Source organism: Erythrolamprus reginae, chromosome 1 (assembly GCF_031021105.1).
Source record: "Erythrolamprus reginae isolate rEryReg1 chromosome 1, rEryReg1.hap1, whole genome shotgun sequence".
In the NCBI taxonomy this organism is placed as follows: Eukaryota; Metazoa; Chordata; class Lepidosauria; order Squamata; family Dipsadidae; genus Erythrolamprus; species Erythrolamprus reginae.
The window spans coordinates 114,971,867-114,990,738 of NC_091950.1; the positions used below are offsets into that span (position 1 = coordinate 114,971,867).

At 40.0% G+C, this 18,872-nt stretch overlaps 1 protein-coding gene across 1 annotated transcript in view; it reads right to left on the reverse strand.

The window, feature by feature from the left end:
* The window catches only part of MPPED2 (metallophosphoesterase domain containing 2), a 174,949-nt gene that overhangs the window by 106,696 nt on the left and 49,381 nt on the right, over positions 1 to 18,872 (reverse strand). Inside the window, exon 3 of the mRNA XM_070762101.1 lies at positions 12,452 to 12,633. Within this exon, the coding sequence (XP_070618202.1) occupies positions 12,452 to 12,633 (182 nt within the window). The remainder of the gene's footprint in view (positions 1 to 12,451; positions 12,634 to 18,872) is intronic.

An 18,872-nucleotide genomic window follows, 5' to 3' on the forward strand; every position in this document is an offset into this window, starting at 1 on the left:
AGAGTTATCTTTGCTGTTTTCTCACAACTATTCACATAATAAGCCTATTTAGAATTTTCTTTTTTAAGTCATGATATTGGGGTTGGCAACACAGCACCCTCAAATGCCTATGACTCACATTGCAACAAATAAACGTAAGAGGCTCTATTTTCCCACTCAATTTTCTGCACATTTTATTTATTTTTCACTACAAATCAAGAAGCACGAAGATAGCTATATCATTGGAGAACGTCTGGAAGTAAAAGGAAGATCTTTATAATCCAACCCTTCTGCTTGCTTGATGAGTTTGGGAAGGAGGTACAACTAAAGGCAGAAAAAAAGAACCTGAAATTTCCAAAGGTCTAGGTTTATTGTTCTTACTGATGGAACCACTGTTCACTCTAAGGTGTGTGCCCACGCAGGCGCGTGCCCAAAAATAACCCCCCGCGCACTTTTCCAAGGTCGCGCAAGGAGCCAGGCGTTGGAGTTGGGGGCGAGGAGCGACAAAAGTGCAGAGGCGCCACGCGCGCTCCCCATCCCCCTGCCAACCCGCAGGGAGGCGGGGAGGCACCGGCAGTAGACATAGGTGGAAGGAAAGGGAACAGCGGCCACCCCTGCCTCCCCATGGCTTCTTCCGCAGTGGTGGCTGCAGCAGCAGTGGCGGCTGCGGCTTTTCCTCCTCCTCAGCCAGGGGGCTGCAGAGGGTTTTCTCTGCATGCTTCGGGAATGCCCGCCCCGCCCATCTTGCAACCCCTTCGCTGGGAGCGCTTTCGTCCCGGGCTGTCAGCAAGGGGGCTGCAGTAGAGGCAGGGCAGGCGTCCCCGAAGCGCTCGGAGAATGCGCTCTCACAGCCCCCTCGCTGACAGAGAGAGAGAGAGAGCAACAGACAGAGCGAGATAGAAAGAGAGGAGAGAGAAAGTAAGTGAGAAAAAGAGAGAGAAAGAGAAAGAGAGAGAGCAAGAGAGAGAGAGCAAGAGAGAATGAAAGCAAGAGAGATAGAAAGAAAACAAGAGAGAAAGAGACAGAGAAAGCAAGAGAGAGAGAGAAAACAAGAGAATGAGTGAGTGAGAGAGAGAAACAAGAGAGAGAAAGAGAGAGCAACAGACAGAGCGAGATAGAGAGGGAGAAAGTGAGAAAAAGAGAGAGAGCAAGAGGGGGAGAGGGAAAGAGAGAGAGAAAGCAAGAGAGAGGGAGAGAGAAGAGGAAAGAAGAGATTTATTTATTTATTTATTTATTTATTTATTTATTTATTTATTTTTCTATGCCACTCAGACACTATACTTTTCCGCCCCCACCAAAAAAAATTTAGAGGGAACATTGGATGGAACTTCTTGTGGATGAAAACAGTTACAATGCTATTAGGAAGTTATTGAATCCACGTTACAGCGCTGCATTTATAGCTTTGAATGAGCACTGATAGTCAACAAATATTATCAAAATTGAACATACAAATGTTTGAATGCGCAGAATTACATGCATTCAATCTCTTAGTGGAATTTAAAATATAAACAATGGAGTTTAAATTTGGGAGAAATTTCCTGAGAATGACAAATATAGATTTTTCGAGAGTTAAGAAATAATAAAATTAAACAAATATTTTTGTTCCATTCTTACTGTATATCTCGGATCTAGGATCAATAGTCTTTCTTAAAATCTTCTGAATCCAGTGTTGAATTCGTGTCCAAAATTTACGTGCTTCCAGACAAGTCCACCACATGTGATAGAGCCAGGTAACTCACTGTATTTCCAACAGTTCATCGACAGATTCTGAAACATTTTCGCTAGCTTTTATGGTGATATTAAATATTAAATAAAGTCTATTAAATATTTCAATTTTGGTATAAGATTTTTTATTTTCTCCACCATGAAATAAAACAATATACTATATAGTTACAGTAGTCCCGTAGTCCCTCACCTATCGCTGGTGTTACGTTCCAGACCTGGCCGCGATAGGTGAAATCCGCGATGGGGAATTTATCGACTGATAGTACTTATTTAAGTATTTATATTGTAATTGTTTGGTAAGTTTTCATTGTTTTAAGTGTTTATAAACACTTCCCACACAGTATTTATTTTAGATACAGTATTTAAATACAGTATTTACAATTTTAGATTTTTTTTTTAAAAAAAAACCTGCCGATCGAGTTCGGCGGGCTGTTTAAATCTGCCGATCGACTTCCTCAGAAACCCGCGATGAAGTGAAGCCGCAGTAGGTGAAGCGCGGTATAGCGAGGGACTACTGTATAAACACAACAACAATGCTTAAAATCAATCATATACAAACTTTTCTTTTCTCATTACTTGCTCCATGGAGGGTCTTATCTCTCCCCGTATAAAATTTTCTGTTAATTTTATACATTATTAGCAATTCTTAAAATTCTAAATTACATTTTTCCCTCACCGTCTTGCTACAAAAGGTTGCAACAATGTAAAGAATAAAATCTCTTTTATCTAAATTTAATCTTGTATCATATAGCTAATTAAAAATTCTCTCTATACATATGTATCTTTAGTAAAAGAAACTATTCATAATATGTCACCTACATCGTAAAATAAAGTTCTACATGTTTAAATTTAAACAATAAGTAAATTTTGTGTTATATCATTATATAGTGCTACCACCATTTCTCATCTTTGCCATCTGGCTTGCAAAGCTTGAATCAAATTCTCGTTTCAATTTTTCCAAAATTAACCAATTACTAATACATACATAATGTATCTCTTAATTTTCTATCCAATCATAAAACTTCCCCCAAATTGTATAATAATCCAAGTCTTGTTAAGTTTCAAAGTCAATCTACTCATCTCTGCACAATCCATAACCTTTCTCAAAACTTCCCTTTCCATTGGTATCCTATTCAATTTCCAACATTGTGCATATACGATCCTAGCTGCTGTAATTATATGTATAATTAAATATGTCTCTTCTTTATCAAAATTATCTGGCAAAATACCCAGAAGGTATATCTCAGATCTAAGATCAATAGTCTTTCTTAAAATCTTCTGAATCCAGTGTTGAATTCGTGTCCAAAATTTACGTGCTTCCAGACAAGTCCACCACATGTGATAGAATAAGCCAGGTAACTCGCTGCATTTCCAACAGTTCATAGTCAGATTCTGAAACATTTTCGCTAGCTTTTATGGTGATATATGCCATCTATAAAACATCTTATACATATTTTCCTTAAATGCAGTTGACATTGTCATTTTATAATTTCTCTCCCATAATTGCTGCCAACAATCTATGTCTATTGTATATCCTATATTTCTCATCCATTTTATCATTGTTTCCTTATCCTGCTCGAATTCTAATTCAATCGTTAAGAAGTATTTGTAATTTTTTTTATCAAGTTAACATCTTGACGCAAGAAGATTTGATCTAATTCTGGTTTTTGTAAGTTAATACCTTCTGTTTTAATGTCTTTCTCAAATCTTGATTGTAACTAAATACATAAACCAATCCAGTTTTATGCCTTGTTTTTCTAATTCTTGACGAGGTTTTAACTTCAATGATTATGTCAGTATATTCTTATATCTTAAAATATTAGACCAGTTTAGTCTATTGGGGTGCATAAATACTTCTATTATCGATATTTCAATTTTGACAGCAAGGTCTTCAAAGCCTCCATCTAGTCCAGGGGTGTCAAACTCAATTTCATTGAAGGCCGTATCAGGGTTGTGTTTGACCTCAAGGGACTGGGGTGGTCGTGGCTGGAGTAGACATGGTCAACTCAACGTCACTTGTTGGTGGTGACTATGGTAGCCTGAGTGCTTTGACAGAGAAAACGGTCTCCCGAGCTCTGTTTTCGGCTGCAGCAGCCTCCTGTAATCCTCTGCCAGCCATATGCAGCCCTCCCAAGCTCCGTTTTCACTGCCAGAGGAACTGCAGCCTGGTCCTTCACTGTTTCCAAGGCAGCCCCATGGGCCAGATCTAAGCATCCATGGGCATGGGCCAGATTGGCCCCCGAGCTTTGAGTTTGACATCCCTGATCTAGTCCTAAAGCTAAGAAGGTCTAAAGATGCTGCCAGACTAATTAAGGCCACCGGGACATTTAAACCTAATCAGCATTTTTGTTCAATCACAGCTTTAGAAAACATGCAAAAGTAGTAGAAAATGAATCTTTATAACAAATCTTTATTCCAGAAACAACAAATGAAACAATATGATGCAAAATTAAGTGCCAGATGGTAAGCTCTAAAATGGAAAAAACAAATAAAACTACTTCTGCTTTAAAAAGGGCTTTTATTTCATTTTAAGATATTCAACTAAGAATATTGCAACAATAAAATATTTTTTTCTTTTTTGTGAATAGGGACTTAAAAAAAATCCAGCACAAAGTAGGTAGATATGCTATTCTGAAGTGCAGTTTCTTTTTTAACATTCTCTTAATTCATTTCTGGGCAACCCACACAATTTCAGACACTGATTCTACATCATTTTCCATAAATGAAATATGCAGTTCTACAATGCCTTAAATATATTTGTTATAGTAAGACTTTGGTTAGACCTTTGATCCTAACGAAATTGTATATGCCTCTATTAGAACATAATACTGTATTTCGTATGTAAAAATAAATGCAATTCAAAATATTAAAATGAATAATACAAAATTAATTATGTATTGAAGACTACAGTACTAATTTATAATATATATATTAGTTTTTCTTTTAACATGAAACCTGTACACATGTGATTTCCTTCCTTTGGTCAATAATAAATCCCATTAAGTATACTGTACTTAATGTATAGATAAATCTAATGTAATTTTCAAATCCAAATAAACATGCTATGTTGTAGAGGGAAAGAACAGATTTTAGATTAGTAAAAATTCAACCAACCCTGATTTTTTGGATGCCCAATTAAAATATATTTTGAAAGTTGGTTTGTCCTTTGCATTACTCCTAAAATAAACATGCAAGCTGAACATTTTAATCAAAAGAGTAGTAATAGTTAAATAAATAAATAAAATCTGTCACACGCAGACATCCAGAAAAGCTCAACAGCATTATCCTTAATTTACTCAAGTTTTACAAGTCTTTATAAAAGGTTTACACACATCTACTAGAATTCATATAAATGTTTATAATACAATTACACTATGCCCAAAGATAATGAAAGATAATGATATTTCTAAATTTCAAGCTAAAATGAAAAATGAAAACCAACTTGATTCTTGATTCAGTATTGCCCCAGTTGAAAATGTAACTGCATAAACTTCCTGTTATTTGAGCAACTTTGAGTAAGCATGTAGAACTTACTTCTTATTTCTGTATTGCAGAGAAAACTACAGGGATGTTTTCATACAAACATCTGTAATCACGTTTGGCTTGAGGATGTGTTGAGGAAGTGTATCCTAAGAGGAACACTGGTATGGTACTTTCGTTTTGCATATTCATTCTCTTTGTACATAAAACAGCTGTCCTGCAAAAGTACTTGAGTTTGAATCTAAATTACTTCAAGTAATACTCCATGCAGTGAAAGTAACAATCTAAAAAGTTCAGGACTGGCTCATGCAATGGCAATATTTATTTTCAGCAGGAGTATCAACCGAGTTGGAGTGGAGCTGTGAGGTTTTAGAAGATATTATTTGCAGATCAAGTACTTCTTTGGCCAATTCTGAAATGATGTGGTAGGAAAGAAAAGAGAACACTAACCAGAGTCACTTTGGATAGTAAGATGGGCAATTCAACAAATAAGTAAACAAACATGCAATTCAGGAAAAAAACAAACCTGAATCGAGTCTTTGGAGAGGGGCGGCATACAAATCTAATAAATATTTAAAAAAATCTAATCTAAAAGTTGTGATATGAAAATTTGTTGCAGAAATGATCCATTTTATCCTGACATATCTGGTTAGGTTAGAGATAACCCTGATAAAGATAACTTCAGGAAGCCAATTGTACAGAAAATATTTTTTATGGTATTTTGGAGTTAATAAAGGACCTCAGCATATGATCTTTGAAATTAAATAACATTTTATCCACACAAAGTCCCTTGTAATTTACATTAGATTACATTATAGATTCTTTCAAACTGCAAGTAGTATCATCCAGTTCTAAATAGCTAATACGTATTTGCAACAATTACTGTATACCCAAATGCAATACTGTAGGTTAAGAGTTTTGCTGCTTCTATACACAACTGAGTGCAATGAGTAAACATGTGTATTGTACACTAGCCATAGCAAAAAAAAAAAGCTCTTGACTCAGTCTATAGTGCTCGGTTTATTGCAAGGTCAGTTAAGTTACTATAAGGGATTTTTAATGAAAACAATTATAAATTTAAAATAACTGTGTTTAAAACATTTAACAGTCACTGGGGTCAAGTGATTACAGCAGTTACAAGACCCCTGGGATATGTTCACACCAAAACAAAGTGAATAAATTACCCCAGCAGGCGTGTGTAATCACGAAGTGACCACAAAGGTCAGGCAGTGTACAAGCCCAGATGACTTTCATGAAAAACCAATAATAAAAATTTATCAGTCAAGGAGTAAATGCACACACACACAGAGAGAGAGAGAGAGAGAGAGAGAGAGAGAGAGAGAAGACAGTTAGCGGATAGTTACTTCACAAAAGAAACCACAAGGCAAAATGCAGGCAGATAAGGTTAGATAACAAGGGGGGAAAATAAAAGTTGAGGAGGATGTGCTACAGTGAAGATGAAGTCTTAAACAATTTGACCAACTCAGTCCTCTTAAACAGGCATTTCAAATGCACATCTATTAATTCAAAATTCTACATCTTGCTGCCAGAACATAAGACTATGGAGAAAAGAGAAAATAAAGGAGAAAATGCCAGAAGTCTTAAAAGGGGGAGGGGAGAGACTATCATAAAAACTACTGAGTAAATTTCAATGGAGATTCTCAGTCATCCAGCTCATGGTTGCCCCAAAGGTGCTTTTTCAAGATGCAATTGGATTTTCTGCTTTTTCTTTGAAGATAATACTTCTACCCTTCAAAAGGACCTTGACCATGTAGCTGAATGGTCTAACAACTGGCAACTCCTCAACAAATGCTACACATTGGTAAAAATCCTACACATTGGTAAAAAGAATCTGAATACTAAATACACACTTGGACAAACTGAACTCGCAGAGGACCTTCACTCAGTCAAAGACTTTGGAGTACTAATTTCAAATGATCTAAGTGCCAGAGCCCACTGCAACAGCATTGCCAAAAAAGCACTAAGAGTCACAAACTTTATTCTACGCAGCTTCTTCTCTAGAAACACCGATCTACTAACCAGAGCATACAAAACATTTGTCAGACCAATTCTTGAATACAGCTCACCTGTATGGAATCCACACTGCATAACAGACATTAATACAATTGAAGGAGTCCAGAAATACTTCACAAGAAGAGTCCTCCACTCCTCCTCATGCAACAAATTACCTTAGTCCTCCAGACTTCAATTACGTTTAGAAAATTTACAGCTACGCCGCCTCTGAACTGATTTAACTGTTGCTCATAAAATCATACATCACAATTTGCTCCCTGTTAGGAACTACTTCACCTTTAACAACAACACAAAAGCATGCAATAGACACAAACTAAATGTAAATCGCTCCAAACTAGACTGCAGAAAATATAATTTCAGCAATAGAGGGGTCAATGCCTGGAATTCAATACCGGACTCTGTTGTTTCCTCCCGCAATCCCAAAATCTTCAACCTTACATTATCTACAATAGACCTTTTTCTAAGAGGTCTGCAAGGGGCATGCATAAGTGTACATTCGTGCCTAACGTTCCTGTCCTAATGTCTTTTTATCTTTTCTATCTCTACCTTATACTTATATTATGTTAAACATACTACAATACAATACTATATTTGTATGAATAAATAAATAAATAAATAAATAAATAAGATGTTTCACTTCTCATCCAAGAAGCTTCTTCAGCTCCGAATAATCAGCCTTCCATTCCCCACCATCCAGTCACAGCTGAAGAAACTTCTTGCATAAAAAGCAAAAAGTCTTCAAAAAAAAACCTGAAACTCCAATTTCCTCTTGAAAAACTACCTGTGGGACTACCGAGTAAATTGGTTTCTGCTTGTTCCAGAGGACAAAATTAAAATCAATATTGAAAGTCCCAGCAAAAGCAAATTTTAGCTAAAAATGTGGAGCTAGTTCAAATGGGATAGAAACATAGAAGATTGACGGGAGAAAAAGACCTCATTGTCCATCTAGTTTGCCCTTATACTATCTGTCTGTCTGTCTGTCTGTCTATTTGTCTAATCTATCTATGTAATCAATCAATCCTATCTATCTATCTATCTATCTATCTATCTATCTATCTATCTATCTATCTATCTATCAGATTTGTATGCCGCCCCTCTCCGGACACTCGGAGGGGCTCACAAAAGGAATACAAAATACAAATCCAATGATTAAAAACAAAGCACTTAAAAACCCTTAATTAAAAACACTCATACAACCCAAACAAACCATACATAAAACGAAGCAGCCGAGGGGAATCAAAGCAGAATCCAAAGGTCATCATTCTGACTATAATAACTAGAGGCGAAGATACCCCCAAAGGTGGAAGATTGGAGTGGGGGCCGATGGATCCGAGCCCCCTCTTGCCGGACAATTAGGGCTGGCTGAGACAGCTTCGCTCTGAGAGAGGCGGCAACTGATTGGCTCCTGCCTGCCCCTGCCTCAACCGAGCTGGGCGAGGGTTCCCCTTCTTATCTGCATGGCCGAAGCGCTGTGGGGAGGGTCTTGGAGGACCCGCTGCAGCAGAGAAGGGCCTCCTGGGCTGTTCTGCCACCGCGGTCCCCTCCTCTGCTGCAGCAATAAAGGACTTCCGCGCAGAAGTTTTTGAACCTGTGCAAAACCGCTCACTCCCGAATCGCTCGCTCGCTTCTCGGCTAATGGGCTTTCTTGAAAGAACTGCTGCGGTAATGGGGGCTAAGTGGATTCGAGCCAGGATAATCGCCATCTCCTCTGGCTGATAGAACTTTGAAACTGAATATTTATCATATGGAGGTTTGATTTAATCAATTGTATTGAAATAATATATAAAATCCCAATTATTAAAAAATTATAATGATATTCTAATGAACATGGAGATAACAGGTTTGATTACATACCTAAAGATATTTTTAGAGGTTTTTGGTTATGATAAAAGAAGGAATTTTTTTTAAAAAGATATTTGTCACAAGATTACAAAAGGGGATCATATGACCCCTGGACACGGCAACTATCATAAATATGAATTAGTTGCTAAGCATCTGAACTTTGATCATGTGAGGATTCTGCAACAGACTTAAGTGTGAAAAACAGTCATAAATTACTTTTTTTTGTGCTGTTGTAACTTTGAACAGTCACTAAATGACCTGTTATAAGTCATATTGTAAAAGGGGCTAGTTTATATAAAGTGTGCTGGAAGAAGGGGGAGATAGAGAGGGAAAGGGGGAAAGAACCATAGAGAAATACAGAGAGGGGGAAAGAGATACAGAAAGAGGGGGAGATAGAGAGGGAGGGAGACACAGATACAGATAGAGAGGAGTAGAGAGAGAAATAGATAGAAGGGGAGCAAGAGAAAAGGGTTTTGTGGTTCCCAGTTCTCTGTCCTAATGACCAGCTTGGTAGGCGTGGCTGCGGGGTCATGTGACTGGGTGGGAGTGAGTGATGTCGAGTTGCCACACTCACCCAGGTTTTGTGGCTCCCAGTGTTTTTTTTTTCTGTGGGAAATGGGTCCAAATGGTTCTTTGAATATTTAAGTTTGTCTACTCCTGACCTAGGGCAAACTGGTTCTCAGTTAGTTTCCAAAATTCACATGAATGCTGACTCTGATCTTTAAATTCAACTTTGTTGGATTTCAGTAATTTAGGGAATTATGCCTTTCCTGCTGTTTTTAGGCATGAATTAAAATAATTATTGTTCAGAAAGATTGTTGGGACCTCCAAGTATGCATATTGTTTGAAGGAACCAGCTTCTTGAAGCTGTTCTTGCTCAATCTTCTACAGTTCTTTCATCAGCTGTAATTTACAGAATAAGAGCTGAAAGGACCTTGGAGGTCTTTTAATTCAACCCCCTGCTCAAATATGAGACACTATATCATTTCAGACAAATGGTTATCCAATCTCTTCTTTAAAACCTCGAGTGATGGAGTACCTACAACAGTGATGGGTGGCATGAGGAGCCATATCTGCTGGCATGTGAGCCATTGCACTAGTTTAGCTCCAACGTACATGTATGTGCCAGCCAGCTGATTTTTGGCACACATAGAGGCTCTGGGAGGGGTTTTTTTTGGCTTCCAGAGTACCTCTGGGGGACTGGAGAGGTATTTTATCCTCCCCAGCTCCAAGGAATCCTATGGAGCCTGGAGAGGGCAAAACATAACCCCACTGGGCTCACCAGAAGTTGGAAAACAGGCCTCCAGAGGGCCTCCAGGGGGTGGGGGAAGCTGTTTTCGCCCTCCCCGGGATTTGGATTATGGGTGTGTGCACTCACGCATGTATGATAGTGCACATGCACACCTTTTTGGCACCCAAGAAGAAAAAGGTTTGCCATCACTGACCTACAACTTCTGAAGGCAAGCTATTCCACCAATTAATTCTTCTAATTGTGAGGAAAATAGTTCTAGGACGGTTTTCCTCTTGATTAGTTTACATCCATTGCTTCTTGTTTTGTCTTCAGGCGCTTCAAAGTATAGCTTTATCCCTCTCTTCTTTGCGGCAGTTCCTTAGATATTGGAACACTGATATTATGGTATGTATAATTGTTCTTTTCATCAATAGTTCTTCTATTCATTCATAATTCTGTTTTGGTTTTGTTTTGTTTGGTGCTTTTTTTCAAGATGGACACAGTCTGCTTACTTCTTGAAGACTACTATTTGCCTAATTTGTTTTCTGGTAGATTTTAAATGATTTACAAAACCACACTGTCCTCTGTCCTATTGTCTCTCCTATATCTCCTATATCTTCTCTTCTATCCCTATATCTTTTCTTCTATTCTATCATTGATATATTTTATTTCTATAGACATATATTTTATCTTCTATTTTTTCTTTGATATATTTTACTTCGAGTGTATCTTCATTGTGTATTATTGTGTATTGGACTAACTAACTAACTAACTAAATAAATAAATAAACTGTAAACTTTTTATATTAAAACATGAGTGATAAGTAAACACGTAAACATGGTTATTTGCCAGAGTTATGGTTTGATATGAATCAGACTAAATATAGCCCATGAATCTGAGAAGCAGCAGCACAGAAGCTTACTCCTGCTTTGAAGAGTCTTGGAGATGATGGGAAGATTAATTACTTTTTTCAGTCTGCAGCTGTGAAGAGTAACAATGTCTTATTGCAATGAACCGCAGAGACAATTCAGGATCAAATTGCTTTAAACACATAAATTGGAATGGATTCTGAAAAGTTCAAACCATTCATCCAAATAGATTCCTTTTTTCCCTACAAAAAAGCTGTAACAATTTTTTGATGAATAATAATTTATTTCATTAGGGCTTTCCAAGATAATCTGAAAAATGTCATTACAAGCCTTTAGAAGCATGGTCTCTATACAAAATTGTGGAGGAACACTGACACCTCTCAGGAAGGAGGAGTGATAAAATGTGCATTGTGACATCATGACCATAAATCTCACATCTGAATACTTTCAGCTGATGTTGGGGTGCAGAAGGGCAACACAACATACATTTGTTATTGTTTTTATCATTGTGTATCATAGGTATAGGAGGTATAGGAGATATGCTCTGAAAGAAGTTTCATATAATTATGCAATTTTATTTACACAAGAATATTTAGAAGACCAATTATTTTTCTTAGAGTCATATTTCCATTTTAATCTTCATCTTATTCAGTTCTTCCCTTTCTAGATAACTTCCCTAAGTTTTCTAACTCTATATCACAGCCTTCAAATTTTAGACAGGTCAGTGATGCATATGCCTCTTTTTCTGACTCTTATGTTACCTGTTGAACCCATATACCGACTTATTAATGGCCCACTTACTAATAGGCTATTAGGAAATGCTTAATAAAATTCAGACCTGCAAACACTGCTCCTTTAAGAGCTTTCAGTTATCAAGATATTATGCCTGTATCCCTTTATCTGAAACATATATCCATCTCCTAGTGTTATCCTGATGTTTAGTCTTTTTCAAACCATATTTAGTACTAAGTACAGTAGAAAAAGCTGTTATATTTTTATTATTCCTTCTTTGCAAAGGTCTAAACCTCAGGTATACTTTAGGTCAGGTAATTATTCAGCCTTTGTCATCATGGGATGCCAAAAGGCAAAGGTTATGTTGGTGAAAATACAAGATCAGGCATATAAATCCATGTTAATTAACAGAATCATATTTTGGTTGCACCGGGTATATAACAAGATGACAAGGTTGTAAGGTGAATGCTTTTCAAAGCTCTAACACAATTAGGAGGTTGTAAGTGACACTCGGAAAGCAAAGGTTAATCTGGGTCATCAAAATGCAGTGATTTCTTACCTAACCAATCATTAAACTTCTTGACCTCAGAGGGTAGTCCCAACTCAGTAAAATCGCCTGTATGAAGCAAGATGTCCCCATAAGGCATCTGGACTCCATCTGTTCTGGAGTGTGTATCTGAGATGCAGACAAACCGTGTGTGGCCTGCTGGTTTCGGGGTGTCGTATGGAATAGGGTCGACCCTAAAACAAACATAATAGATCCCATTAAAATTACATTATACACATTAAACAAATTAGGTATATTCACTATGTAGATACTTCTTACAAGATGGAAATTTTTCAACCTAAGAGAGATCCTTGTAATACACAAATGGATATTTTTTGGGTTTTTTATACTGAATATTAGAAAAATAAAGATCAGAAAATACCATGTATGATATTAATCAATTATTTTGGCAAATAGAAGTTATTAAGCTTCTATCACAAGGTAAATTTGAATCAAAGTATGAGGAATTACACATGGCAATAAAGGAAGAGTTGATTGAAGTCAGGTGGCATCTAAATCAAATAAATAAAATACCAACATATGTGTTCTTTTCATCCCTATATGGTGCGTCATGCTGGCTATATACCTGACATGTAACATACCTTCACAGATGAACAAGGAAAAAAGTCCTATTGAAATAATCTATTTCTGTGTATTATTCTAATTATATTCATATTCTCTCTCCCACCCCCTCTCTCTTTGTCCCCCCTTCTCTCACACACACATAAACACAAACACACACACACCATGCAGTGCTTTGGCTTTGAAGAGTTTTGGAGCGCAGAGAACATAAATGTGGCATCTGTCGCTTAGTTCTTAATGTCTTTTCCTGAGATACAGCAGGAGTTGTGCAGGGCAGCTGCACAATCTGAGCAAAAGAGGCAGTAACTTAAGTAAGTTGTTGTTAGATAAGCATCCTGAACACTGAGGGAAAAAATTCTCCTTTGAATCTAAACAGTTGCACAATTTATGTCCATTTATGTGTACAAGGCAATGTGTATATGTGTATATTAGCCTATATACAAGGGTGATCAATGTATCTGGCTCTTTCTCAAACACACCCAGGCTGAAAATGTAAGAATCTTTGTGCGTTCTGACTATTAAAAATATTATCAATCGCTTTGCAAAATTTACCTCATAGTGAATTTAATGATCATAAAGAACCTTTGAGGCAAAAAAAAGAGTCAAGTAGGTATGAAGATATTTGAAGCGGTACACTCATATTAGAAATATAATTGGCAATATCAATTTTGGAAGTGCCATTTCTAGGTCTTAGAGGCAAATTATTAAAAGAGTAATACTTCATTCATGTGGATGACAAGAGCAAAAACATATTCGCACAAGCTTGTCCATCAAAGAAGATCATCATCATCACCACTGTACAGGTTTATTCATCTTACCAACTTATCTACCAAAACAATTTTTCTAACCTGCATATGCAGAAATGTATTTTTAATACATTGAATGTTGTATCATCCCCTAGTTCTCAGTTCTTACATTAGTGTCAAATAATCAGTCAGTCCAAAAACAAGCAAGATATATTTTTGTGTAGAGGAATGAATAGATTAATATAATATTTATTAATATTTGAGAGAATATTGGGAAAGAGATTAAATATGGTTGGTACAGCAATATTCAAAAACTACAGCAAAAACAATTATGAAGATTTGTCAAATCATACAGTTGCATATTTTCATTTGTATTTGTGTTTAGTTTTGTTCCTATATATACACACGCATATATTTATGCAGACCTACAAAACACAAACATCACACAAAATATTAGAAAACAGAAAATGGTCTATTGTTATTGATGACACAAAGACTGCAACTCATGCAAAATGTGGCAGTTTAGTAATTATTATGTGGACATGAAATACTAGCATCGGTACTGGTTATTGGTTTTGGAATTTATTGATCAGGAATAGAACTCTTGTGTCAGCAGAAACTATGTTTCCTCTATTGCGAAAAATGGATTTCATGAAATAGGCGTTGATTGCTTACCTGAACGCCTCTTCTCGTACGGTGAGCGGGTACAGCAGTCACATGGGTTGCTCATGTCCAATCCGGTGGAACTGAGCCTAGTGTTAAAAAAGCTTGCCGGATCCGCCCCTTCCCCAGAATTCGCGAATCCATAGACTAGGCTCAGCTGTGAAGCTCTGTAGTGTTCAACTCTTATAGTTAAAGGAAGAAAGGTTATAGGAAGGTAAAGAAGACACATACAAGGGCGGGAAGTGACTGCTGTACCCGCTCACCGTACGAGAAGAGGCGTTCAGGTAAGCAATCAACGCCTATTCTCCGTACTGAAGGAGCGGGTCCAGCAGTCACATGGGACATACCCAATAGATGGTCCCTAGGGTGGGATTAGATTGCTATCGTGTGAGATAACGGATTGGAGTACCCTTCTGCCGAAGGCAGCGTCCGCTGAAGCGTAAGAATCAATCTTGTAGTGCCTGATGAAGGAGTTTGGCGAGGCCCAAGTGGCTGCTTTGCAGACCTCCTCCAACGGGGCTTGAGTCGCCCAAGCGGCCGAGGTGGCTGCGCTCCTGGTGGAATGCGCTGTGATGTTCCTTGGAACTGAGAGGGAGGCCGACTCATAGGCCTTAGATATAGTCCCTCTGATCCAACGGCCTATTACTGTTGAAGACACTTTGGCACCCATAACTCTGGGGTGATAGGCTATAAAAAGTGCTTCTGACCTCCGAAAGGGTCCTGTGCGTTGGATATAGATTCTCAGCGCTCTAATAAGATCCAGGGTGTGCCATCTAATTGCCAAAGGATGGTCTCGTTGGAGGGAGAAAGAAGGTAGAACAATATCCTGAGTTCTGTGGAACATGGAACTGACCTTGGGTAAGAAGGTGGGGTCCAGTCGCAAGACTACCTTGTCTTGATGGAATTGACAAAGGTCCTGCCTGATTGAGAGGGCAGCCAGCTCCGAAATGCGTCGGGCAGAGGTAATAGCCACCAGGAATGCTACTTTAAAGGATAGGTACCTGAGGGACGCCGATTTTAAGTGTTCGTATGGTGCCTGCGTGAGGGAATGGAGAACCCGTGGCAAATCCCAGGATGGATACCTGTGGACCTTGGAAGGTCTGAGGTTGGCTATGCCCTTGAGGAATTCCTGAACTGCTGGGAAGGATCGGAGAGGCTGTCTGCGGGGGCCCCCTAGGACAGATGAAATGGCTGCCAGATGACGCCGGAGGGTGCTGGTGGAAAGTCCTTTATGAAAACCTTGCATAAGGAAGGAAATGATTCTGTGTATGGGAATGCACAGGGGAGAGAGGCCTTCCTGTAGACACCACTGGTGAAACTTGGACCACGTGTGGTCGTAGATTCGATTGGTCGAGGCCCTCCTGGCCTTCAAAATGACCTCCACTGTATCGGGGTCGTGACCACGCAGTTCTAAGTCTCTCCTGATAACAGCCAGGCGGTGAGGTGGAACCACTCCGGGTCTGGATGGAATGAGGCCCCCTGCCGCAGCATATCCGCCGAAACGGGGAGTCGCCAAGGGTCCAGGATGGACAACTGTTGGAGATCCGCGAACCAGGGCCGGCGGGGCCAATGAGGGGCGATTAAGATTACCCGGGCCCTCTCGGTGAGGACCTTGTGAATCACGTCCGGGAGAATTGGAATTGGAGGGAATGCGTAAAGTAGGCCTGGAGGCCAGGGGCTCCGGAGGGCATTGATTGCTTCCGCTCCCGGGGATGGAAATCTGGAAAAGAAGCGAGGGAGTTGGGCGTTCGCGTTGGTCGCGAAGAGATCCAGGATTGGTAGACCGAATCTGAGGCTGATTTGATGGAACAGGTCTTGATGGAGGTTCCACTCTCCTGGGTCTAACGTTGCTCGAGATAGCCAATCCGCCTGGACGTTGAGGCTCCCCGAGATGTGGTCGGCTAGGAGCGACCGAAGATGTTTTTCCGCCCAAAGGCCTAACTTGAGGGCCTCCCTCATGAGAGCCTTGGATCTCGTGCCCCCCTGTCTGCAGATATGGCTTTTCGTGGCAATGTTGTCGGTGAGAATGAGAACGTGCCGGTTGGGAATGCGAGGAGAAAATTGTTTCAGAGCCAGAGAAACGGCTCTTAACTCTAGCCAATTGATTGGCTTGGAAGCTTCCTCCGGGGACCACGTGCCCTGGGCTATCATCCCCTGGGCGTGGGCTCCCCATCCCGATAGACTGGCATCTGTGGTGATGACAAATTGATCCGGGCACCTGAACGGGGATCCTTTGTCCATGGCCGGAGACTTCCACCACTTGAAGGATCTGCGAACCATTGGTGGGATGACAATGCGACGATTTGAGTTGCTGTGCCCCGATCTCTGAAAGGGTAATAGGAGCCACTGAAGTTCCCTAGCATGAAGGCGAGCCCAGGGAATGATGCCTATGCATGACACCATCTTCCCCAAAAGGGAAGACAAGGTTACTATGGATACTGAAGGTTTTGATAAAATGCCAGAAATTAACTCCCCTATACTGAATTTTCTCTCGGGAGAGAGAAAAACCTGGGAGGATTCTGAATTAATAATGGATCCCAGGTGTAAGATGGATGTGGAAGGTTGGAGATGACTTTTATCAAAATTGATGGAAAATCCATGGTCCTGAAGGACTGACATGGTGATAGAAAGGTCTGTTTTCACTTTCTCTAGGGAGTTCCCATGAATCAAAATATCATCAAGATAACATAAAATGTGGATGGGAGACGCCCGGATATAGGCCGCCAGGGATCCCAAGAGCTTTGTAAAGACCCGAGGGGCCGAGGAAAGGCCAAATGGCATCGCCCTATACTGGAAATGCCTGCCTTGAAAGGAAAAACGTAAAAATTTTCTGTGGCATTTGGCTATAGGAATGTGAAGGTAGGCCTCAGTAAGGTCTAAAGAGACCATGAAATCTCCCGTGTGGATGGCGGCCAAAATAGAAGATAAGGAGTGCATCTTAAACTTTCTATATTTGATGAATAGGTTCAGCTTCTTTAAATCCAAAATAGCTCTCCAACCTCCGGAGGACTTTGGAACCATAAATAGAATGGAATAAAAACCTAGGCCCTTCTGACCGGCAGGAACCGGTTGAATGGCTCTGATGGACAATAAGTGAGAAATGGCCTCCTCCATACGGTTACAATCTGAGGAGGACCTGGGAGAAGGGCAAGAAATAAAACGTTTTGGGGGGGGAGAAATAAACTCTAAAAGAAGGCCAGTTTGAACCGTGTCAATGACCCAAGGGTCCTTGGAAGTGAGACGCCAATTAGAGGCGAAATGGGCTAGGCGACCCCCTATGGGAATAGAAGAAAAATTACCATCTAGGTTTCTTTGAAGCCCTGTTAGAGGACGCTCCCCTTTGGAAGCGAAAACCTCTGCCCCTGGGGTTCCTACTTTGGGAACGAAAGCGGGGGGAATACTGACCTGGAGATCTCTGATAGGAAGCCGCTTGGTCTTGCTGGCGCCCTGGGCGACGAAAGGACTGCGTTTTGGTAGCCTTTTTGGTGGTTGGACCCAAAACTTTCTTCTTGTCCGTGGTTTCCGTGAGGAGTGGATCCAGAAGATCACCGAAAAGAAGGTCGCGCTTTAAGGGTCCCTGGGATAACTGCCACTTCTGGCGTACTCCCGCTTGCCAAGGGCGAATCCATAGGAGTCTTCTTGCCGTTGTAGAAGCTGCAATAGACTTAGCAGAAAATCTAGTAGATTGCAAGGTGGCATCGGCCACGTACTGGGCAGCTGCAAAGACCTTGTTGAAGTCTTGTTGACCTCTCAAGTCATCGGGAGGAATATGCTGTTGAAGTTGGCGAAGCCACAGAAGCATGGCTCTGGAGAAAAAGGAAGCCGCTGCAGAACTTTTAATGGCCCAGGAATCTGCGGTGAATCCTCTTTTGAGCATTTGTTCAATCCGCTTGTCCTCTGGGCGAAGGACTTCCTCTGCTTCGCCTGGCACAGCCGCCGCCGAGTGAAGGATCTTGACAGGTTCATCCGGTTTAGGAAAAGATAGGAGCTCCTCATAGGAAGAGGAAAGTTTGTACAATTTTCTATCCTTGGTAGAGGGATTAAGGCCAGAGGCTGGGAAATCCCACTGTTTAAGTAAAGCATCTTTAAACAATTTAGGCATAGGAATTACCTCATTATCCTCCTGTTCCTCTGTGAAGTAAGGTAAATTTTCCTCCGGGGGATCAGTGGATGTGGAGGCCTGTTTCTCCTGGGCCGCTAATCCCGTAGAAATTCTAGCTTTGAGGAGGAGAGATTTGAACAATTGAGAAGGAAAAATAGTAATTGGAGAAGGAACCTTTATTTGGGATTCCTCATCATCTGAGAGGCCTTGAAAGGGATCCTCATCCTCCTCCATATCCTCATATTCGTCCTGAGAGGAATCTGAATCATCCTGAATAGGAGCTCTAACCGCTGGGGAAGAACCCAAGGGGCGGGAGGGACGAGGAGGAGGAGGAGGTAGG